Consider the following 26311-nt stretch of genomic DNA (forward strand, 5'->3'; position numbering starts at 1 on the left):
CAACAAAGGATTACGGCAGTTCTGAAGGGACTAGTACTAGTTGTGTGTGCCTAATAAAGTGGACAATGAGTGTATTTTTAGTTAGTATATATGTATAGTTAATATTGGAGTTCAAAGAGAACCTGATTCTTTTTCACTTGGTCACAGTTTGGTTCAATTAGAAATATGAATTTATTTCCAAGAAGGAAGTACTGTATGTAGTAGTAGTTCATTACATTGTAATGCAACTTATGAAGAGAGAATAAAATAAAAGCTTAAGGAAGATGAATGACATTTGTGTTTTGTCAGCACTTACATCTTCATTAGCCTCTCTGTGGAGCTAGAAGTGTTATTATGCTTTAAAATCTATGCATTAATATTCATGTAGCTTTCAGTGTTAACTGTATATCTGGTTACTTAACAGAGATCACTTCCATAAAGTCGGTCTATTTATGCAACTCAGAAGATCTGCATATTTTGTAGGAAGACAACACTTTGTGGGCTCTTTATAAACATTGTTTTTCATTGATCTACTCTTTGATATGTTTTTTTTTTTTAATCTCAAAGAGTACTGCAGTACTTGATGATTGTTGGTAACAGAGATATACTAATGAAGTAGAACTACTTCGCTACTGTACTTAAGTACTAAAAGACTGTATCTGTACTCTACTAGAGTATTGTTTTTTCTCCTACTTCCACTTTTACTTTAATATTTTTTTATGTGCTGCATCGTTACTCGTTACTAGGGGTGTCAAAATTATCTATATCAGTTCAGAAATAGATCATAACCAGTTATTACGTACTAATGTCATTTATCTCCTATGCGCAATGTCGCAGTAGAATACTATCGCGAAGGAGGCGAGGGCAAGTAAATAAAGCTCTCTCTACATTGAAGGTGGCACAGCACACGAGCCGCTATTTCACTACTACGGAGAAATGCTGTAAAAATCTCTACATCTCTTTCTCACTGTAGACATTTGACCCGCTGGCCCGTTTGTGAGGTAACTTTTTCTCTCCTCTTGGCTGTTAAAGCGATACTTGTGGATACAGACACAAGCGTGCCTGAGGTGCAAGTTTTCTCTACTGTGTCTATTACGGAATACCTGTGATAACATATTATGTGCAAACAGACTGTAACCGCTGCTGTTATTCCTGCCATCGGTGAACAGCGCTTTCACTTCTAAAGCCGATCGCAGCCCTTTCTGTTGAGCTGGTGAAGACCATAACCAATCATAGGAGTGTAAGACCTTCACTGTCAGCGCTCAAAAAACAAGCAGTATAATATTTACATTAATTTATTTGCTATAAATGCTAATGCTATCTTCTGTGCATGTGTTGGAGTTTTGTTTGTGACATTTAGAGAGTTCTCTTTGACCTGCTCAAATTAAGGGTACATTTCATATGTCTTACCTCTGTATTAAAAAACAAGATTGTATTACAAAAAATATATAAAAATATTTATAGATTTTAATATAATACACCAAGATATCAAATTGAACCGAATCGATGGCATGATAATCGTAACAAACCAAACCTTGAGACCAGTGTAGATTCACAGCCTACTTGTTACAACTATAGGCCTTTTTCTTGGCTGCTGTATGGAGGGGGCCATAGTGACCAGCGTCTTTGGGTAGATTGATTAGAGAACTTCTGTTTACAACATTTACAACCGGTAATTTGCAATCCGAAAATGGGTTTCAATAGCGTTTTGAGTGGATTACGGAGTGTTTTTGTGGCACACAACTTTGAAAGGTGTGTGTTAAAACTGCTATAATCTGTCAGATCTGGGGTTCAAGCACGAGAGAAAAACAGTATCGTAAGCCATGTTTCTTTTTGTTCTGCTTTCTTATTTAAAATAGACAAAGACAAAACAATATGATGTATTTTGACTGCTTTCTTTAGGAATTACAGTACACAATACTTTTACTTTCAGTACTTGAGTAGTAAATTTTGAAATAAAATAATAGCAATACTTAAGTACAAAAAATGTTGAATACTTTAGTACTTCCACTTAAGTATGGTGCTTACTTCTACTCAAGTCACTTTTTTGATAGAGTACTTGTACTTTTACTTAAGTCTGGGTCTCTAATACTTTATATATCTCTGCATGTAGATGGTGACAAAGGATTAATGAATCAACCTAGAAACAAGGTTGTAAACCAGGACTTTCATTTTGTATTATTATTAATGCATATCCAATAAGTCTGTTGCCCATCTTTGTCATGATGATAGCTGAAAGTATCTACTAAGACATTGCTTTGTCAGCAGACATTCAAATGAATGTTTTATTGTGAATATGAGATTGAGTGAGGAAGGAATGCAAATGCAAGATGTCACTCATATCGATCTCTCATAGTAATCTACATCATTCAGTTTTAAAAGTTTTAATGTGACATTTTCATTTGTTAATTTGTCAGCTTGATATTTGGCTTTCAGCTTGAGATCTGTGGCAGTTTGGATGTATTTCCTAACACAAAGTCCATGGTCCATGGCTGTAAAATCGCCCCCTTTAGTGTGTATTCATTTACTATTCCCTGCATTAGACTACTTAAAGGAAGGAATGAAACGAATGAGAAACAGCATACTGTATTTCGTTCATTCAGTCATAAAGGCGCTTAAATTGTGTGTCCGCAACCGAATTGTGACCTCAGTAAGACAGTAACAGCCTCAAAATGAGATGCAGATTCAGAGTTCCACAAGAGGTGGTTATTAATTAGCAAATAATATAAATATTACAAATCTAAACTGTAATAAAGTTCACGGCCCCTTTGGCCGCCGGGAAGAAGGAGGCGGAGAACAGATGCATTTTTTAAATATTTATTAATAACAGTGACGGCAGCTCCGTCTAAACCAAAACTAAACCACAGCACCCGCGAGACCTATATTAGATGGGCAGAGAGAAAAGGAGATGGAAAAAAAGGAGGAAAGACAGAGTAGACCGAGAAAGGGGAGAGAGGAAAAAGAAAAAAAAATTTGGGGTTCGGTTCTCCAGACACACTGCCACTCGGTCCTCCACCAGCTGAGAGATGCGACGATGTGCTGGGAGCCCTGTGGAGGAATCTATCTACCCGTCCGTCTTCTGGTGTCCGGCGGCGGTTCTCCTGGCTGGCTGGCGGCATCTCTGGTCTCCTGCTCAGCTCCCGAACACTTGCCCCCTCTCTCAGCGGCAAGGGCATCTGGACAACGCGTTCCTCCTTCTCCTGGGCTTCGGCACCACTGTAATAAAGTTCACGTCCCCTTTGGCCGCCAGGAAGAAAGAGGCGGAGAACCGACGCATTTTTCAAATATTTATTAATAACAGTGACGGCAGCTCCTCATGGAGACTGCCGTCTAAACCAAAACAAACGGACGGCAGCTCCTCACGGAGACTGCCGTCAAACTGAAAGCAAAAGTAAAATATGTCCGGGACCGGTCCTCTCTCCCCTTCCTCTGCCATTGTTCCTCCTTTTATTGTCCAGAGCTCCTTCCGTGGGATCCGAGGCAGGTGCGCACCGCAGGTGTGTCCACTTATGCGGTGGCTCTCGGCCACGCCCCCTCGCCACATAAACATTAGGTAAGCACTGATAAGGTTACATTGTAACCTTGTGTCCTAGCTACATGACGAGATTTGCAATGATAAGCTATTTGGCTGTTTGCACCAGACAAAACACGACAGAAGCATTTTAATACAGCCATTCAGAAGCACAAAATAGTGCATTTACTGCACTCCAACATAATCGTAAGATTTATAATTAAATTAATACAGATTAAACCTCTTTAACATTATTAAATCTGCTGCTGCTTTCAGTAGTATGGCAATAAATGTAATTTAAAAATGGCATTTAAACTCAAATAATTAGCATTTAACACTGAATAAAGCACATGAGGTGTACCTGGGATAAACATAGTCATAGCTTCTGTTGTTTAGCTGCAAGAAATAGGAGTCTGTGGAGAGGTACGCTGAATGAACACCCAATGAGGGGGAAGAGCATGCTCAGAGCCAGGCGGCTAATCAGCAGGCCAATCAGTAATAATAAGAAACACCTGTTTATTCTAGTGATTGGGCCGGAGAGACACCATTCTTAAGGAGAACAGAAGGAGCAGCTGGGAGAGTGGAGAGCACATACACCCGCAAACACGATCGTTCTGTGTGCGAAAATTAAGAAAATAAAAGACATTTACTTACCTTATATCGCCGACGCTGTCTTTACTACAGAGCCGTTTCCAAAATATATATTTCAGGTGTTGGTTAAAACAAAAACTTATTTCAATATGAAAAATATTCCTTCTATCGCATGCTGTTGCTTTTATTTGGAACACACCTTAATCCAGCCTTTAGGCTCGACTATCAGGCACACTGCTGTTGGTGTCGTCAATCTGGCAACCTGCGCTTGCATGTGTTTTGAACCATGTGTGCAATGCCTAGTTCAGCCACTGGGTATCAAACTTATATACTGCGCCTTTAATAAATATAATCCTTCATAATGAATATACAAGTTATTATTATGATCATGTGCATGATAGGATTATGCACTCAGTTCATTCAATTAAAGTACTTCACCTCGTCATCAGTTCCTATCACTGCCACTGTACCACAGGGTTCAGTTTTGGGTCCCCTGCTATTTATTATATATCTTCTTCCACTTGGTTATATTTTCCACAAACACCAAATGCATTTTCATTGCTACACAGATGAGACCCAGCTCTATATCAACCAAACCCAACCACAAACTCCCACCTTCATTTCTTACTAACTGCTTTGCAGACATCAAATTCTGGTTCGCCTCAAACTTCCTGAAATTAAATGACAATAAAACTGAGCTTCTACTTATAGGTACAAGAGCCACTTTAAAAAAAATCCTATAGCTTTTCTATTCCCACAGATAATCTGTCATTACCCCCTCCCTTCAGGTTAAGAGTCTGGGGGTCATCTTCGACAGCACCCTTTCATTCACTGCACATGTTAAAAATGTCACCCGGTCCGCTTATTTCCACCTTCGAAATATAAATAATTTGCGTCCCTACCTCACACCTCAGTCAGCTGCCATTCTTGTTTATAGTTTAGTCACATCCCGTTTAGACTACTGTAATTCCCTTCTGTTTGGCCTCCCTAAAAAAACTCTTCATAAATTACAACTGGTACAAAACGCTGCAGCCTGCATTATCACAAAAACTCCCTCTATCTGTCACATCACACCCGTTCTACAACAGCTTAACTGGCTTCCCATCTTTTTCAGAATTAATTATAAAATACTTCTTATCACTTTTAAAGCCATCCACAATCTCGCTCCTCCATACCTTGCTAATCTTGTTTATATCGCCACACTCGCTCGAACACTCGGGTCTTGTTCTTCCATTAACGTCACTGTTCCCTCTGTCCGCCTTGTCACCATGAGAAGCAGATCTTTCAGCCACTCTGCTCCTCAGCTTTGGAATTCACTTTCTCCTATATCCAAACTCAAAACACATCTGTTTAGAACAGCTTTTTCTCTTTAACCTGGCTGCATTTTTTAAAGTTTGTATTGTATTCTATTGACTTTTATTGTGCTTTTATTTGAAGTGATTGTTTGTGGGCAGTAGGCATGCAAATATTGTGTACAACTGCTAATTTATGCGAAATTTGATTCAATATGCGCCTTCAGACCCTATGTGTATCATTTTTGTGTAAAGTAGAATTACTTTAAATACCCAAACAGTAATCCAGTCCACAAAGCTAGTTGACCTTCAGTGTCTAAAAGCAGTGTGTTTTTTAGAACACAGAGCCTCTGTTCCTCACCTCAGTTTTGCTTTCATAGCTGTCAAGCAATATAGAGTCATTCACACATGTTCAGGAGGAGCAGTGGAGCTCACAGCTTGTCAGAGCGCCGTGTTTGTTCACTGATGTGTAAGTGTGCTGGACGTGAAACATGGCCTCTGTCACACTGCCCTTTCCAGAGCTGTCAACCCCCCTTCAGCATCTCGTGCAAGCATATGTGTGTATCATATGTGTGTGTGTGTGCTTTATTTGTTTACACCTTGAGCTCTCAGCAAAACAGCCTATTTATGTTTGTTTAAGTGTTGGCATGTGCCAGGAGCTTTTAAAGATGCGTTTGGGCAACTCTTTTGTGTACATGCAAAAACCACACGTTTTGTCTTGAACAAGTTGCAAAATCTAAACCAAGCAAATCTATTTTCTCATGTATAAGCAGTTCCCTTATATTAGCAAACCTCAGCTCAGCACACAAGATGACATTATTTGTGGAAGTAGATGTGAAGGATGACTTCGCTTTAAATGCATGGCTTGTCTTCGGGATGCTTTCTCCTTATTGCATCATGTGTTCATCCTTGTTTAGCATGCAACATGGCTGTGTTCGCTTAAACACCTCAGCCAGACACTGAGAGGAGGAAAAAAAAAACGAGTGGCGCTATAAAGCTTCTTATCATTTTAATTAGGGAAGCCGCTGGGCCGTAGCGCTTCTGCAGTGACTTCAGTAGACTGATGCCTTTGCTGCCATTGCGATCATGCAGCAGTTTATTATAAGTGAATGCACAATTACTCATTTTTACTTTTTCGTTCAGAGTTGTTGTCATGTAGTTGAAGAGTCATTGTTAGAGTTAAGTGTAATGTGTTCTACAGTAACACATTACTGTATTTTAACTACATTTTTGAGGGGCAAATTAAATTTTACATCATGTAATTTGATTATAGTTACTTAAGTAAATGTAATTGCGTTACTTGCGTTACAAATAGAGTTTTTTAGAATAAAAAAATGCTTCTTTTAAATCCTATTTTCCGATGCACCATCAGTTAATAAGCATGCGCTTTTAAATTGCTATAAAACACAAGCTGAAATGGCTGCTGTCGAGAGTGGTTGCTGCTTCAAGTGGAAATACAGACTTTAGTTTTTATTTCATTGAGCGTAAAAACAAAAATATTGCTGTGAAAGGCTGTCTGTGTTGTCTCTAAACAACCTTCGACTGCTTTTAACTTAACCAACAACTTGATTAAGCACTTGAACGGAAAGCATTTAATGAAAAGGCCCGTCACCAAGGAGGGCACCGGTGCCCAACTCAGCCTGAACAGGCTAAATTTTTACTTTTGTGCTGCATCGGGAGTGAAGGTATCTTCTGAATGTGAAGAGAAACGTAGCAGCTTGGAGCAGTTCACATATCTTATCTTTTGCGCATATGGAGCGCATATTGCACTCGCTCGCATTTCCCAGGCGCACCAGTTCACATATCTTTTGCGAGTTCGTTATTTGAGATGTAGAAAGCAGAGAAAGTGGCTGCAGAGAGAGGCACTGCAGCATTGGTGAAGTTTGTGTGTGTTTACAGCGATTTGATGGATAAAAACAAATTTGTAGCTGAATTGTTAGCGGTGCCAAACAGCATTTCCCATTGTTTACATCCTTGTTTACGGCCTTGCTACAACATACCATTAACGCTAGAAACTGTGCATATAATAGATCAATTTAACAATACTCACAGGTTGTAACTCACAATACACAGCTTTTGCTATAACGGTTAGAGCTGCTCCTTCTTTGAGAAGTTTTTAGCCGAATCCAGCACTGAACTGGAAGAGATTCTGGAAGCTGTCCTTTGTCAAATTCTAGCTATACATTTTTTATAATTCTCTGAAACATAATTAAAATTAAATTGTAAGCACTCTGGTCTTTGTGTCGTCCTTTAGCAGGCCAAAAACAGAAACAGAAGCAGCTCTGTGGAAATAGCAGCATTTGGATGGCATTTTAGCTTTTTTCTTCTGTAACAGTACAGCACCTTCAGCCACACTCATTCGCTGCACATAGTGTAAGCACGTAACTTTAAGTGTGTGACATTTGTGTCAAGCCATGGCACATTTGCTGTTTGGCGGACGAGAAGGATATTTGTCCAAAGATGGTATTTAAACTAATATTTTCCTAGCTATATACTTCTACAGACAAAAAATCCTCTAAATTAACTTTTAAGAATGATCAAATTAGCTAAATTGTCAACTAGAAAGCTTTACAAAACACTCTGTGGCTGTTTCTTTTTACTTGCACACATGTGCTATCAAACTTTTTTATAAATATAATGTCACTTATGTCTCTTTGATAAGGCTGTATAGCATTTGTGACATCATGGAATGTATTCTACTATTATTTAATTATTTAATTTGTCTACACTTTTAATGGCTTGCCCACAATAATATTGCAGAAAAAGAAGCCAAACAATAATCAAAACATTTTTTCCTGATTGGTTAAAAAACAAAATCACAGAAGATGCTTTAAGCTGTTCTTTTTTTATCATGCCGCAGCTGGTTAGGACACAGTGTTATTCATATCCGCATTCTCATCAGCATCAACCTTCTTTTGCCTTTAATCATAGAGGAAAACCCTGACATGAGGTTGTAATACTTTCCGTGACCTTTGATCCTTCCCCAGAGGCATTATGGATTTTTAAAGAGGATGAAAACCTCTGTAAATTCTCTTCCCTCACACACCGACAGCTTATCTGTCCCCACGTCAAACATATTCCTAGTTCATTTCCATGAGAAGGAAGCGACGTCTCTGTGACCAAATTACACCTCGCGTTTGCAGATAGGGTTATTTTAAAGAGAGACGGGGTGAATGTAAATACACTCTTACTGCTGTTAACACCCAGCCATTTTCCCCATCGCCCCATCCCTCGCTCGCTCTCTTCCTTTCCTTCCACCCACCCGCTTCTCCTTCACCTCACCCGAGCCTATCACTGTGGAGCAGTGGTCTGTGAAGAAATTCCCAATATCTAAATTTACACACTGTATCAATCTTGTTTAATAGACTGGAAAGCTTATTGCTCCGGTGCTGGGCAGCAAGAGAGGGCAGCGCTGATAAATTGCGCCGTCCCTGCGACAGCCGCCCGTGATGTATAATGAAATATTTATGATTTATCCCAGCTAATAAACTGAAATGAAGAGCCTGATGTATGGGAACAGATGGGCCCTCTATTGATGCCGTGCTACTTGCTAGAGATGGAGAGAGAGAAGGATGGATGGAAACGAAGAGGGAAAAAAAATAAAATGATGTACATTTTTTTGACCTTTACTGAAAATTACAGTGATTTTTTTAATATATTTATTTTTTTATTTTATTTTTTGTTCTATGTATGCTTTGTATCTAGAAATCTTCATTTATGTTGTGCTGTCTGTTATACCAAGCTCATTAAATAGGACTATCACTGATCAGAATGGACACACTACTACGGATACCATTTTATAAGAGTGCAAATTACATCAGCTTTATATTAATTATCCCATTAGCAAAAGTGTTTATTAAAAGCTGTTGGGAGGGGGGGTAGTTTAAAGTTAAGTTAAGTAATGTTCAGTTGGTCATGTGATCATTGCAAAGTTGCCTCAATAAATTACCCACCCCACACCACATCTAGACAAGATGTCTATTTGTGTCTTTGCATTGACTTAACATGTAAATCACTTGCACTTGATGCTTCATCCTTGTCTGGTGTGAACGCAGCATCATAAATATCTATAATACCATATACCATATTTTCCTACTATTAAAATTACAAAACACAAAGAGCTCAGTACTTTAACATTTAATTCCCATAGCAGTCAAAATGACTTCATTTCAGTGTCTGCTACTTTTCTACGTGACTTTGAATATGCAGCCCTCTGTTGCCTTGCAACTTCCTGCTAAAAACATAACTTTCTAATAACAAAAACATAACTTTACTTCTACTTCTTCCATGTCCATCAAAACAACATTTTGGGATGTAAAAATATAAGACAATAATTAGCTTTAGGGTGCTTTCACACCTACACTTTTGTTTCGGAACGTATCTCGTTTGCCCAGTTAGCGCGGTTCGATTGGCATATGTGAACAGGGCAATCGCGCTCTGTTCCGCGCCAAAGTAATCGCTCCGAGATCGCTTGAATGAGGTGGTCTCGGCTTGATTGAAACTAACTCTGGAGCGGTTCGATTGCAGTGAGAAAGCGATCCGATAACGGTTATATCACAGTGTTTTATGGATATGTAATAGGCTTACAGCTATATGAAGAGAGAATTATGAGTAGGGCCGGAAGTTTCGCGAGTCTCCGGATGCCCGCAAACGAGTGATGATCTCCCGGTAATCTTGCATCTCCCTCCCGGTCCTCATATAGGCATCGTCGCGCACCCTTCTCACCCCTCCCCACCGTGTCTCTCCTCAGACACGTCGCGCGCGCGCACCCTGTCAATCACCACCAAACCACCACCTCTCCTGACAGCTGAGCGGGACGCTGCAAAATAAACCCTGACACTCTGACCAATGTGAGGAGAGTTTACTCGCACGTGACGCGTTTTAGCTCTTTTGGTCCGATTAGAAACTTTGCAGTGTAAAAGCGAACCACACCAAGAGCAAAGAGCAACAATGTAACAATTGTAATCTCTGTTTCGGAACAACTGAATCGATTCACTAGTGTGAAAGCTCCCTTAAATGATATAATCTCTAGTAAACATTATAAAAGTAAATGACCTATAGAGAAATTAAATCATGTTAGAAAATCTTGTACAATCAAGGTCCATATTGGTACCTGAGAAGTACATATTAGTATTTTAAAAGGAACACTTTCGTACTTTTCAGGTACCAATATGTACCCTTTAGGTATTAATGTGGAACTTTTCTGTACAAATTTGTATCTTTTGAAAGGGTACCACCACATTGACAGCTTGCATACCTTTATTTCTGAGAGTGTAAGCTAATGAAAGCATTCAATTACTTCAGTAGTTGTGTTTAAATTAAAACATGCAGGACAGACATGTTTACATATTATTAAGTGTATTTGTCTGTTTAAACAGACATCCAAGTCTCAAAGTGTCCACTTTCGCTCCTCTTTAAATGCCTTCTACAGAAGATGATTTGAGAACAGTGTGTTTATTACCTTGGTGCGCATCCGTCACTAATACATGGATACACTGATTCAGAGGTTGCATATAAAGGCGACGATCGACACACAACTTTAATAGAAAGAAAGTGAATGCAGATGTTTTTATATTCATTTCATTGTGTTTTCAAGCCAAAATAAAGTGAAAGCACAACTTTCTTGACTTGCAATTGTATCACATTTAAGATTTGCTCTGTGTTGATGGTACGTTCACTTTTCATAAAGATTAAAAATACAAAACAAATATGAGAAATTATTTTATCAGGATGATAGCGATATAGGATGGTAAAATATGGGAGAATCCCAGCAAAAATGGGAGGGTTGACGGGTTTGTGTATCTTTCAACAAAACATTTTCAGTGCAATGAAAAAAACCTTGCTTGTTAAAGTGAAAATCAAACTCGTTCACATTTATAGGTTGTTTTACCAAAAGAATTTAATTTTTAGAACAATGGCCTCATGAAATATGACGACAGACATTTAACGCTAAATTTTAATATCTCCATATAAGCTTTAAATGTAAATACAACAATAGACATGACAATACAACATTTTATATGAAACTGCTATGGTAAATCTAGTAGTTGTACATTATTGATAGTCCCAGTGTTAAGGTATTTTAAATACTAAACTGCTTTAATTGATGGCACTGCTGAAAGTTGTATAGAACATAATTGATATTCAAGGTGAGACATTGCAATTAATAGGTACACTCCCTGTGCTTTACCCTCACAAATGGCACCTGAATGGGTTCCAGTATTTAAAAAATATATAAAAAATACTACCAGTTTGGAATATGAACTGGTTTTCTAATCTAAACCTTATTCCTATTTCACTTATAAACTGGCCTTCAACTCTAACCAGTTGCCCCTGCCCTGCCAACTTAACCTCCCCGCACTCATACACTGTAACCCATGACATATTGTCCTTAACCTTCACACAGCTCACACACATGCTCTCTCGTTTCTCAACTCCCCTTCTCCACAGCTGCGGCTTAGCACTCAATAATGATCCACGCTGGATTTCCAACACCTTTGCCCAATGTTCTTCCCTCCTTTTCCTTCACACTCAGTCACTCACCTGCTATGACCTATTTCCTGTCAGCTTCATGGTCCTGCCCCAGCTGAGCCCCGACACTCGATGAGCAGTCTCTTTGTCTCCACTCTGCTAAAGAGATTGGAAGACAGTCACTAGTGATAGCTTGTACCTTTCAAACTCCGACTTTAATATTGGGACTTAATTTTAAAATATAAAAAACTGCAAAGGCTAACACAACGTTCCAACCAGGCATATCACAAATGCATGGCTTTGTTCCCTATCAATCAGTAACTCTTTTTCATCACTAATATAGCCAAAAGAGTATGGAAAATTGCTTGAAATATGCAGTATTTGCAAAAGAAGAGAGGAAGTATGTGCAATTTGAGATTTTAATCTTATAAGAATACAGATGAAGGGTGAGTAGTGCATTCTCCACAGTACAGAATGCAGCTCGTGACCGTGTACTTATTCATATGAAAAATTATACCCTTGGACCTGTGTTTACTCTTTGGTCACATAATGCTTTCTAATGTGAAGCCCACAGCATCATTAATGGCCACAAAGGGGTTATTACTAAGAGTTCTTGAGGTTCTCCAATTGATCAACTACCTATTGCAATCAGCCAGTTATCACTTCTTAATAAACAATCCGTGGTCTATCAATTTCTCATTCGCTGCTTGACACTGTCTAAGGTTTGTAATTAATAAGGGAAAACAAAACAGCAAACTACATAGCCCTCTGTGCAATAGTGTTTGCCTCCTAAACCTAATAACTTGTTGGGGTGCTGTTTGCACCAACAACTGCAATCAAATGTTTTTAATAACTTGAAATGAGTCTGTTACAACACAGTGGAGGAATTTTGGCCTAGTCATCTTTGCAGGATTGTTGTAACTGAGCTACATTAAAGGATTTTCGAGCATGAACTGCTTTTTTAGGGTCATGCCACAGCATCTCAATTGGATTTATGTCAGGACTTTGACTACGCCATTCCAAAGTCTTCATTTTGTTTTTCTTCGGCCATTCAAAAGTGGTTTTGCTACAGAACCTTAGATTGCCTCAGTTTGAGGTTGCTATAAAGCGACATTCTCCTTAAGGACATTTTGATACACAGATAAATTAATTGTCATTTCTTGGAGTTCTTAGGGTGCTCTCGGATGTTCTTTAGGGGAAACTCTTAAAACTAATACTTGAGCCACTGTTGTAATACATTGAGCCACTAAACATTGTCCTTATGACGTTTTTCTACAGGAGGAAAATTTGAATTACTTCCAAATACTTAAAATAAAAAAATCCAGGCATAACACTGTATGACAACATTTCAAATGACATTTCAAAACAGACGTAAAGACGTGTTTGCAGACATCTGAATTGGGCTTTTTCTTCAATATCAAGTAGCATACATAAGAGTAGCATACTCTTCTCTGTATGCATATTTATAACAAAACGGAGCCTATAATACAATTGCCTATTTTCATTTTCAGTAAAACAAACGAAACATACCCTGTCTTTTTTGCTAATTGCCTATATAAAAGTATAACGTACAATAAGTTTTTACAATATAGCAAATAAAGACAAGCAATCAGTCAAATATGCAGAATCAGTGTACAGTATGTGGTTACATAAACTAATATATTAACTTATCTTTGAGCTCAGCCAAAACACGTTACCTGAGAACAAGTAATAGATTCAAAAGACCAAAGTCTGGGAATATGTCGCTAGATATAGACAAGATGAATTAAATATCAATTTTAACAAATATAGTGAGATTAGATCCAGCTGTAGATTCTTGATGAATCTTCTGAGGTGCACTGCTCTCACCTAGGGAGATGTGCTTAAAGCACCCGCTGACTGCCTGAAGCTCAGACATCTGCATACACTGCAGCTCATGTAAGAGTGTGGATGTGGTCATGTGATGTACATTTTCAGTGGTGTAGTGTGGACTGAGAGCTGTTCAAAATCGCTAGGTGAAACGCCAGTGTGGACGCGCATCGTTTTCGTTCTAAAATGCCATTTTAAAACTAAAACATATTAGTGTAAACGGGTACTAAGTTTGCTTCAGCTTGAGGTCGCTATAAACATGGGTGGACATTCTCCTTCAGGATATTTTGGTACAACGCTGAATTCATGGTTGCAAATGTCAAAACAGCCCCAAACCATCACATTGCCACAACCACATTTTACTGTTGGTATAATGTTGTTTTTATGCCACACATAATCGGACCCAGTCCTTCCAAAAGTCTTCTCTTGAGTATTTTCCTAAAAGTCTTTGCAATCATCAAGATTTTTTTCTGCCAAAACTGAGACAAAACTTTTTGTTATTTTTGCTCAGCAATGGTTTTCATTTTGGAAGTTTCCTATGCAAGCCATTTTTGCCAAGTTTCTTTCTTATGGTGGAGTCATGAACACTCATCTTAACTGAGGCACTCTTTTGGTTTGGGATTTTTTTTCCCAATAATAATAACAATATTTAATTAAAAAACTTTATAACATGTTTACTTGTGTTATATTTGACTAATATTTACATTTGTTTGATGACTTGAAACATTAAAGTGTGACAAACACACAAAGACACAAGAAATCAGGAAGGGGGCAAACACTTTTTCACACCACTGTACATTCTGTATATCAAATAAGTTTTGACTGGCTTAACCATATAGCCAACTTTAAGTGAGCAAACTTAATGAGGGAAAATTGCACCTGGATTGAATGGGGTGTATCACACTGCTCCTGCTGATGATGGTTGTAGTGTGTTTGTGTGTTATTGGGTGGTTATTAAGCAGTCTCCAGCTGAGCAGCTCCGTGCAATTGGTTTTTAAGATTGCAAGCAGAAGATCTTGAGCTTGACTACAGGCTATTATTAGAGCTCAGCAGAAGACAACATAAAGTACAGCAACCACACACACACATACACACCCCTCGTATTCTTATCACAGCCCCCCTTCCACAGCTGTAGTGGGAGGATGAAGACTGTGCAACCATTTGCTTCACTGCTTGAGCCCCATATGGACTTTTGCGTGATTAATAGAGGCGCAGACCCCCATTAAACTGGAGAGTGGTGTGGAGGCAGGTGTATCTCCAAGGGCTCTCTGACCGCTCTGACTGCTCTTTCAGGTGACACTGCACTCTACAGAGATGGCGTGTACTGGATCATGGGCCGCACATCAGTGGACATCATCAAGAGTGGAGGATATAAGATCAGTGCGCTAGATGTGGAGAGACATCTGCTAGCCCACCCAGATATCACAGGTATACACACACATTCATACACATGTTCCCGAGTAGTTGACAAATAGGCAGTAAATTGTTAGGCTTTTTTTTTTAAACACCATCTTTGAAGAAAAATAGCTATATTTATGTAGTTTGAAGTCTGTAATATAATATGTCACTAGCTTTATCAATTATTTCAGTTTTATTTGTACTGAACTGTACCATGCAATAAATATTAAAGAATGACATAGCAAAAATTATGTAAAACAACTCTTATTAATATACAAATAGCATGAGATCAGTATGTTTTTATACTCACTGGCCACTTTATTAAGTACACCCTATTAGTACTGGGTTGGTCCCCTTTTGCCTTCAGAACTGCCTTAATGTTTTGTGGCATAGATTCAACAAGGTACTGGAAATAATCTAATCAGAGATTTTGGTCAATGATACCATCACGCAGTTGCTGCAGATTTGTCATCTGCACATGCATAATGTGAGTCTTGTTCCACCACATCTCAAAGGTGCTCTATTGGACTCCACAGGCACCAGATCTCCCCCACAACATAACATCACTACAACCAGCCTGAACCGTTGTTGAAACCATGCTTTCATGTTGTTGATGGCAAATTGTCGAAGCAGAAATTGAGACTCATCAGACCAGGCTATGTTTTTCCAATCTTCTATTGTCCAATTTTGATGAGCCTGTGTGTGTTGTGGAAAAAAGATTCTGGTCTGCAAAATATTCTAAGTCTCTAATTCAAAGTCTTAAAAAAAATATGGCAAAGTCTGCAATCTCCGAAGTCTTTAGGCAAAGCAGTTTATAGTTACAGCATCAGTAACAACAGAGACAGGTCGTTTGAGTGTCTGCCGAACATAGGCTTGCACACAGTTTAAATACATTTCTGTTTCTTTTTACTCCACCCAAATTTACATATTACACACCTCCATCAGCTTCTCCGCTAATGGGATCTTAAATCTCTCAGCTGCCTGCCACCACTAGAATCTCAGGGTCTTTCAGGGGTCTTACCCATGTCCAGTTAAGGTCTCTCCTTCCTGTTTCAAAATCGATGACTCAGCTGAGAAACAATGCTCAACAATATATCTTGTTCACTGTCCACTGAGCTGTCAACTGTAAGTTCAGCTGAAGTTCATGGGTACTCATATTTTGAAGAAGTCATTACAAATGAGTGTGGGCGCTTGTGCAGGTGTGCCTTATCATGATTTACAGAACAGAGAGCAGGTGTCCTTATGACCTTGCTTCCATAATTCTACCCTCATTTTGATATTAATGCTGCTCTTCTCATTTATCTTCTCATCTCTGACTGCATTTACACAGAATGACTTTTTTTATTTACCAAAGCACACATACTTGATAATAATGCCAAAGGTATGGGTAATAACACAATAGATGATAATAATAATAATAATAATATTAATAATAATACTGAAATCACTCAAATAAGCATATAAATGAGAGTAATACATTCATCAGAAAGTCATCAAGACAATGAATTCCCCAACAATTGTAGCCTCAGTTTCCTGTTCTTAGCTTATAGAAGTGGCACCCTGTGTGTTTTTCTGCTGCTGTAGCCCATCCAACTCAAGGTTGGACATGTTTGCATTCAGAGATGCTCTTCTGCATACCTCAGTTGTAATGAGTGGTTATTCAAGTTACTGTTGCCTTTCTACCAGCTTGACCCAGTCTGGCCATTCTTCTCTGACCTCTGGCATCAATTAGGCATCTGTGCCAACAGAACTGCCGCTCACTGGATATTTTCTCTTTGTTGGACCATTCTCTCTAAATCCTAGAGATGGTTGTGTGTGAAAATCCCAGTAGATTAGACGTTTCTGCTCAGACCAGCCCGACTGGCTCCAACAACCATGCCACGTTTAAAGTCACTTAAATCACTTTTCTTCCCCATTCTGATGCTCAGTTTGAACTGGAGCAGATCATCTTGGCCATGTCTACATGCATAAATGCATTGAGTTGCTGCCATGTGATTGGCTGATTAGAAATTTGCGTTAACGAGCAGATAGACAGGTGTACCTAATAATGTAGCAGGTGATTGTTTATTTATAGTGGTTCCAAAAAAATCAATATGTAAAAACTTCTTAGAAAAAAACATTTTGCTTCACAGCGGTCTTTAGTCACATGATCTTGTTTTGAGTACTTCAACTAATTAAAGTGTTTATGTAAATGTGTCATTTTTGTATGTTTTTTTAGGAATCTATGGATGAAGAGTAAAAATTATATTTACAAAAAGATAGCCACTCATAAAATTTGCCCTTAAGTATTTATTAACCATTTTAGGATATTCGTTCATTAATTTTCATTTATTTTCTTTTTGGCTTAGTCCATTTATTAATCTGGGATCACCACAGTGGAATGAACCGCCAACTTATCCAGCATAAGTTTTACGCAGTGGATGCCCTTCCAGCTGCAACCGATCACTGGGAAACATCCATACACTTTCATTTACACACATACACTACTGACAATTTAGTTTATTTAATTCACCTGTAGTGCATGTCTTTGGACTTGTGGGAGAAACCAGAGCGCCAGGAGGAAACCCACACGGACACGGGGAGAACATGCAAACTCCTCAAAGAAACTCAAACTGACCCAGCCGAGGCTCGAACCAGAGACCTTCTTGCTGCGAGGCCATTGTGCTACCCACTGCACTACCGTGCAACCCTGATCTTAGGATATTTTCATTTTAATTTTTCAGAGCTGTTATTTATTGAGTTATGCTTGAGACAATAACTACATACGACAGTTTGTAGACAGTTTTCAAAGCGTAATTACAAAGCCGTTTTATATCAAGAGGCCCATGAAAGCCAACAAAATATTTAACCTTTTTTTTTTTTTTTTTGCATTTTAAGTCTATTAATACTATTAACGTCAGTAAATACATACTTAACTTTTTTGAAGTTTAATGACTTTTCCTCATTTAATGTGGATGACAGTAAACATGAAATTAGCATTGCCATTTTTTTCAATGTCCTGTATTTATTTTGGGACCAGTTTGATCCTAGTGGTAGTTTATTAATAGTTTATAGGTATTTGCCATTTGACAACAGGTAATCTGGATGTATAAGAGGCAGGGCGGGGAGATTGGGTAATTTCTAGAGGCTATTAAGGAAGTCAAACATGACATAAATTACTTTACTCAAGCCTTTTAGTGAATGAATAAATAAATAAAAATATAAAATTTTGGAAGGCAGCACAGTGGCGCTGTGGGTAGCACAATCACCTCACAGCAAGAAGGTCGCTGGTTCGAGCCTCGCCTGGGTCAGTTGGCGTTTCTGTGTGGAGTTTGCATGTTTCCCCCACAAGTCTAAAAAAAAACATGTGGTATAGGTAAATTGGGTATGCCAAATTGTCTGTAGCATATGAGTGTGAATCAGTGCTTTCACACCTAGACTTTTGTTTCGGAACCTGTCTCGTTTGCCAAGTTAAAGACGCCAAAGTCGTTACAAAGAGCAACAATGTAACAATTTTAATCCCTGTTTTGGAGCAACTGAATCGATTCACAGGTGTGAAAATACCCTAAGTGTCGATGGATGTTTCCCAGTGATGACCCCAGATTAATAAAGGGACTAAGCCGAAATAAAATGAATAAATTTTGCAAAAAAAACATTTTGCAAGTTTAAATTGCTAGAGTCAAATTGACCTTAAAATGTGTTACCAGAAATGTAGATTAATAGGAGGATTAAATGGTGACAATACTAATTAAATTTATTTTTGTCATGGGTGATAGTGAAAATACATCATTTCAAAAAATATATGAAAGAGAATAAATGTGCATGGTTCCTTCTTTTCTTTAGATGTCGCTGTTATTGGTGCTCCAGATGCCACCTGGGGTCAGAAGGTTACTGCGGTTGTGCAGATGAGAAAGGGGAAGACAATGATTCTGTCTGACCTGAAAGCCTGGGCAAGGTAATTTGTAGGATCACTGAGCTATAGCTTTCGCTATCAGCAAAAGGTCTTGTCCACATTGTTGTTTTTTTGAAGGACAATATCCACCCACTTAGTGGAGGTTTGTAAAAAAACATTCTTACATTTTTAAAGACCAATTCACACCACACATATAAACAACAACAAACAAGTCGGAGTCCTTTGATTTTTATACTCTATCTCAGATACTCGCTGTAGAAAGGGTATTTATCATGAAAAAAGTACATTAATGTTTTCACTCATTAATGGATCCATTTCTTTCTGTCCAACTCACATACTTATTTGGTGACAACAAAATATTTTCTCAACTCACTTTTTTAAAGATTTCATGATTATAATAATAATTTTTTTAAATAATTTTTTTAATATTTTTTTTTTTCTTAAAGGAGACCTATGCCCCATTTTACAAGATGTAAAATAAGTCTCTGATGTCCCTAGAATGTGTATGTAAAGTTTCAGCTTAAAATACCACACAAATAATGTTTAATGACTCTTTGAAACTGCCCCTTTTAGGCTTTGATCCTAATTGTGTCGTTTTGGTGACTGCTACTTTAAATTCAAATTAGATTGTTCTCTTTTTTAAAAGAGGGTGGACCTGCAAATGCTTATGTGTCAGCATAATGGCAGATTCAAAAATAAGACTGATGTCCTATGCTAATGAGGGACAGATTGTCACTAGAGGCGGGGCTGTTCCTTCTGATGTCACATACAAAAGGAGAATGTCAATCAAAACGTTTCTGCAGACTGTTTTTATAAAGTGTGATTATAAGACATACAATAAATACATTTTTAACATTAGACGCTGGTTAAATTTATAGAATTTATGCCACACAATAGTATTTAAACCCTTTATAAAAGTGATTTTTGCATAATTGGTCCCCTTTAAACTCAGATTTTAGACCATTATAGCAGTCTTTTTTTTCTATAACTTTATTTAGTTTTACACTGAATGATACAATTGTAAACTGAATATGTCTACTTGGCTCTATACAGAATGAGTCAGCAGTGCTGCAGGAGGCTCCATACATTGATTGAGTGGACAAATGACTGACAAGACAATGATATGGTGCACAACAGACCCTGAGGGTTATTAACAAAAGTCATTTCTTGTTTAAATGTGCCCTCAGTACAGCCGCTCTCTATACTCAGTGTTCACATGACCACAAATTTAATATCTAAAGTGAAAAAGTAAAAAGCGAGCAAATGTTCAAAAGCTGTTTCTACCTATTGATAATATTGAAAATGGCGCACTGATTATGAGCATCATTAGATTATGCATCATTACTTTTTGAATCCTTGCAAATGATACCAAAAAGGATGTAAATATTTACATTCAAGTCAAAAAACAAAAGGTAGCTGTATGTCATTAAAAATTTAGTATTAATCATATAGAGTCATCCTACTAAGATGGCATGACACAGCTTCGCATTCTCTATAGAGTTGCATTCAACACAATTTTGCAGTACCTCCCTTTCACTCAGGCTTAGCGTTAAAATGTATTAGCTTAGCTCATAACTATTAAATTGCCTCACAGTTCTAATAGTTCTGTTGTAATGAGGTGATAGCAATAGGAGGATCAACGTGTGCATTAATAGGTCTGTCAGCAGGCTCAGATTAAAAATACAGATGCACTTGTAGAAGCTCTTGTATCGACTTGTAAAATAAAATGTAATATATACAGTTGAAATCAGAATTATTCGCCCCCTTCAATTTTTTTTCTTCTTTTTTAAATATTTCCCAAATTATATTTACCAGAGCTAAGAAATTTTCACAGTATGTCTGATAATATTTTTTATTTTGGAGAAAGTCTCATTTGTTTTATTTTTGGCTAGAATAAAAACAGTTTTCATTTTTTTAACACCATTTTAAGAAAAAATTATTAGCCCCTTTAAGCTACATTTTTTTTCAATAGTCTACACAGAACAAGCCATCATTATACAATAACTTGCCTAATTACCCTAACCTGCCTACTTACCCTAATTAACCTAGTTAAGCTTTTAAATATCACTTTAAGCTGTATAGAAAATATATTGTCTTGAAATATATCTAGAAATATTATTTACTTTCATCATGGCAAAGATAAAATAAATCAGTTATTAAAAATTAGGTATTAAAACTATTATGTTTGGAAATGTGCTAAAGAAATATTCTCTCTGTTAAACAGAAGTTGGGGGAAAAATAAACAAGCAGTCTAAGAATTCAGGGGGGCTATTAATAACTGTATATATAACGTGCTGCGTTAATGCGAGTTTAATAGCTCGCATTAACACACACTAAATGTAAAAAAAAAAACCTTCCGCATGTGCGTGCGTGCGTGCGTGTGTTTGTGTGTGAGGTCCTTTATTGAAAGCCACGTGTGTGGATCTTGTCAAAAAATATGCTGAAAAGTCCTACATGACAGTAATAGGTTGACTGTGGTGTTTTCTTGAATAATGCCACTAATATTTGCATTCTCCACATGTCTTAATTCCATTTCTGTTTAGTTCAGTTATGACAGTTATGAAGGTAATCAAAAATCGCTGTTTGGAGCTTATGTAGGTCTACAGTTCAAAATTCATGTTTATATTCATGAACTTCTTTTATTTTCATCACCAATTATCACAGTAGAACAGTTTCTCAAGCAGTTTGTGATGAATTTTCGAAACCGGAGATGAGCCCCTGGTCTAATGCGCTACCTGGCTTGAGAAACCCATTCTAATTATTTGGGAAAAACACACATTCTGAATGCTTTCGGCAGAATTCAAATGAGCCATTTTAATCTAGATAAATCTAGATTAATACCAAGATTACAGTGAATTTAATCTAGAGTACAACAATTAATCTATGCAAAAACAGCTGCCTGAAATTTTCTTAAAAAATTTGCATTTTTTCCACACTATACTTTTATGGCAAAACTAAATTCTTTGCTTGGTCTTTACACTAAAATAAAAACATAAACGTAGAAAACTTCGAAAAAATTTCCATATAAGCGAAGTTTATTAAAAAATTAATTTTGAGAGAAGCACATGCTTATGATTGATGACGGCTGATCCCGCATTAATTACCGCATTTACAGTATAACCAGAATTTCTTACTTCAGTCATCTTTGCCTTGAAGAATCCCCCCTACTCCTCCACCTTTCCCTTTATAGTGCAGCATGGTAGCCCAGTGCTTAGCACTGTTGCCTCACTGCAAGAACGTCCTTGGTTCAAATCCTTAACAGGCCAATGGCCATTTCTGTGTGGAGTTTACATGTTCTCCACATGCTCGCGTGGGTTTTCCCTGGGTGCCCCAGTGTCCCCCCACAGTCCAAAAACATGTGTCATAAGTGAATTGATCAATTTAAATTAGCACTATAGCCAAGCTCTTAAGCAGCAGTATATCTCTGCATAGCAATTTATAATCTGTCATTAGCTCTAAATAAGTGGGGAGTTCTCAAGACCCACCTGAGCTCAAAGTCCCCTCTCGCTCTGCAAACTGGAGGGATCCCGGGCTTGAGGATATTCAAAGCTCAGGGCTCTCTTTCAGGACTGCATGCCAAACTCGCTAACTGCGAACTCTTAAAATTTCAGATGGCACTTAAAGGTTTTTCAATCTAAACTCTTCAAATATACTTTTTTAAAGTGAATTTAGTATACATGCTTTACAAATGAATTGTATGTGTTTTAGAGGTGGAATTTTTTTCATGTGGAAAAAGCTGCAATTTTTTTGCAGTACATTAATTTGCAGTAATAGTATACTTTAAATGCACACCACCATACAATATTTTTATTAAATACCCACGAGGCACTTTTGACTGTATTTTCATTATTTCTCTTTTTAAATATTTGCTTCTTACCTAAAAATATTTTTAATAAGAAGTTTTTTCTTAGTTAACAAAACAACCTTCAGAATCCTGAGGAGGAGGAATGGTGGCAAATCTTAGAGTAATCGCCTCTTGAAGTCTTGGAAAATGGCAAAATATGCCCAAAATCTACACCGAATCCCAATTTCTGTGTATTAAAGTTTAGATGCACATCAGCATTCTGTTGTGTCTAAAGCTAGATCTACTTTACATCACATCCATCTCCTCCTACAGCTCCCCTATAATTCAGAATATGCAATGCCAGGACAAGAATTTTCAAGTGCCAATCACCATCCAGCAAAACACACTAGAACTTACTCAAAAAAAAAAAAAAAAAAGGCAGGTGATGAAATGTTGCTGAAATGCACCAGCTGCCTTGTTGCGAGTAGTTTATAGCGGAGCACAGTGATGTGTTTGGAAGTGTGTTTTTTTGGCCTTGCGTCAGCGCGCGTGTAGCGTGTTGAGTCAGACATCGAGTTGGACTCCCTCAGGACACGCGTTATACTCAAGAGGATTTTTAAAAGCCCCCGTATAAATAACAATACACACACAGAGACGCACACACCCATGGACGAGGACTCATTTAGGAGCATGGCTCAAGAACAGATGTGTGTTCAGAGAGAGAAAGAAGAGAAAGAAACGTCGTCTGGCAGGCTTTGTCTCAGTTTATTGTATTCCCTAAACTCTGTTTCTTTTTAAATGTCACTTTTGTTTGCAGAAATGTAGCATTTTTCGCCTGAACCTAAGTACTGTCAGAAGACACATGTCCCGTTATGGGAAGCAGCTCGGGGCTCTTTTTTTATCTGCGTTTGAGTGCGTGTGAGCTCCATATGGTGTGGGGGTGTTGGCAGCAGTGCTGTGCCCTGCTGGTGTGATGCTGTGTGTGTGTGTGTGTGTTTTTGCATTGCCCTTCTGACCTGTCCCAGACCCTCTAGCAAAGCCCTGCAAAGAGCAACATCCACAGAGAAAGAGAGAGATGCTCAGTCCTCAGTGCCGTAACTCCATCTGTCATCTCTCATAAACGTCACTCTATATATGTCATAAGGCGTAGAAAGACAGAAAATGATGAGCTGAAAGAGACACGCATGCAAAAGGAAGGATGATGCCAACACATACACTTAATACACAAATACACTTCATTGAACATGAACACATAGACCTCACCATCACCTAAATACTATATATCTGCAGGTTAACTACAGCAGGGAAAATAAGTATTGAACACATCACCTTTTTCACAGAAAACATATTTCTAAAGGTGCCAATGACTTAAAATGTTCCCTGGATGTTGATAACAACCAAAGGAATCCATATCAGCAAAGAAAAGAAAATGAATTAGTTTATAAATGAAATCATGTGTAATAAAATGAAATGAAGCAGGAGAAAAGTAATAAACATGAAGAAAGGGAGGTGTAAAAAGGCAGTGAAAGCCCAGACAGCAGCTGAAATCTCTCTGTAGTTCTTCAGTAACCCTCTGCCTTTCGAAATTGTAAATTAATATTTGCTCTTTCATTATCGGGACGATGGAGTTGTGGGAATATAAATTTATAGTCATGTTCCAAATTTGCTATATTCTTTGGTTTTTTAATTGAGCTATTTCATCCAAATCCTAGGTGTGACACCTTAAAATCTCTTGGTTTCCTAAGCACTGACTGTGCCAAAGTGATGCAAATGCTAAAGGCATTGTCAACAACTCTTCTTTTGTCTTTTGGGTGATACTTTGAAGCTGGTCAACTGGCCAAACGGGTTCTGATTCCAGTACACCATTTGCACACTTTGTTTTTATGCTAAAAGGTATTGTGAATGGGTACTCATATGAGATCAGGGATGGAAAGGCAAGTTACCCTGCTGACAACAACAAATCATTTGCATGCTCTGTTTAGGTTTGTCCCCACCTCTCTGTAAAATGTATAAAAATTTAGTGTCCGCTGTACTAGTTCAGAGTTCTTTCGATGACGCCACAGCGACGCCAAGTTGTTTTTATTAAAGGATTCTGCTTTGAAGATACCCGAAAGTTCTTCCTGGTTTTTGGCTCGTCTTAGAATTTCACAACAATTTTGGTGCCGTGAGCCAGATAGAGAAATTCACAATGAAGATGATCCCAGGGTGGACATTTCACCAAGAAAATTATCCAAAGCACAGCCATAAAAACTCTCAAATGCTTTCAGAGAAAGAAAATCAAGCTGTAGAATGGCTCTGACAATCACCTGATTTAAATCCATTAGAAAATACAAAATAAAGATCACATTTGCTAGATGAGACCCACAGAACCATCAAGATTTTTACTCTCTGTTGAAGTCATTCTCCATATGAGAGGCGTCTTTAAGCTGCCATCACCAAAAAAGCCTTTTATATAAAGAATTAAGTACATTTCAGTACATTGTCTTTGTGTCATTTCATTATTATTACTCATAACTCATTTTTCAGATTTGATATGATTTATTTTTATGTTGATGATTTACAAAGCTTATTTGGCATGCTGTCCCGGGAGAGAGCCCCGAGCTCAAGGGCTCATCGAGCCCGGGGCTTCCTCCCGTTAGCAGAGCAAGAAGGGAGCCCGAGCTCGGTGGATCTCAAAACTCCCCTGCTGCTGTAGCTAAGGGAACGTAAGGAATTAGACAAGCTTGATTGTTATGTATGTTGAATGTCTTTGGATGGTGGGAAGAAACCGGAGGACCCGGGGAAAACCCACGCGGACACGGGAAGGACATACAAACTCCCCACAGAAACACCCACCGGTCCTAAAGAACTAGGACCGGCAGTATTCTTGCTGTGTGGTTCGCAGTGCTAACCACTGGACCGCCGTGCAGCCCAATCACAGGTAAAGGAGGAGAATAGGGGAGGAGGGGGGTTTCTTCCAAACGAAGATAAAGTGAACTGAAAACTGAGGCTATTTATGGTGCCTTAGGGCTCATATGATTGGAAGATTAGTGATTAGCAAATACGAGACTGGCCGTGATAAATCATAAGCACGTGATCCTCTCGAAATTAGTTTATGAATAAACTTCACTTAATACCATGTTCCTTTAGAAATATTATTCCCAGGAAAAACATGTCATGTTCAATACTTGTTTTCCCAGCTGTTTGTTTATATATTATAACTTTAACTGTTAAAGGCTATTAGTTACTTGTTAATTGTTTATTAGTAACTAATAAAGTTATATTTACTTGGGCTGCACAATATATCGTTTCAGCATTGATATTACAGAAGTGGCAAGATCTGCAATGTAGAAATAGGATTATAGTAAAGTAAGAGTTAAAACACTCGATTGTGGAGTAATTGCAAAGTTTAAACATGAAACTTCAAAAAAAATTATCATTTGCATGTGTTTTAAAGCCTGTAACTGTGAACACATTTCAAGCTGATTTAAAGCATTCAAGCACAGGAAATTCAACTTTTAGTAACTTCAAGAAATAGTAAACAAGGGGAAAAAAAATATTGTACA

General features: G+C 37.9%; 1 protein-coding gene across 3 annotated transcripts in view; it reads left to right on the forward strand.

Moving 5' to 3' along the window:
* Positions 1–26311, forward strand: part of acsf3 (acyl-CoA synthetase family member 3) — a 93797-nt gene that overhangs the window by 60501 nt on the left and 6985 nt on the right. For 2 of the 3 annotated variants that reach the window (XM_087261957.1, XM_087261958.1), the window contains exons 8-9: positions 14986–15120; positions 18913–19024. In XM_087261957.1, coding sequence (XP_087118083.1) covers positions 14986–15120; positions 18913–19024 — 247 coding nt within the window. Of the gene's footprint in view, positions 1–14985; positions 15121–18912; positions 19029–26311 lie in introns of those variants that run through there. The other variant, XM_087261959.1, reaches the window with a different exon arrangement.

The sequence above is a fragment of the Danio rerio genome, chromosome 7 (genome assembly GCF_052040795.2).
Source record: "Danio rerio strain M-AB ecotype USA chromosome 7, GRCz13ab, whole genome shotgun sequence".
NCBI lineage: Eukaryota > Metazoa > Chordata > Actinopteri > Cypriniformes > Danionidae > Danio > Danio rerio.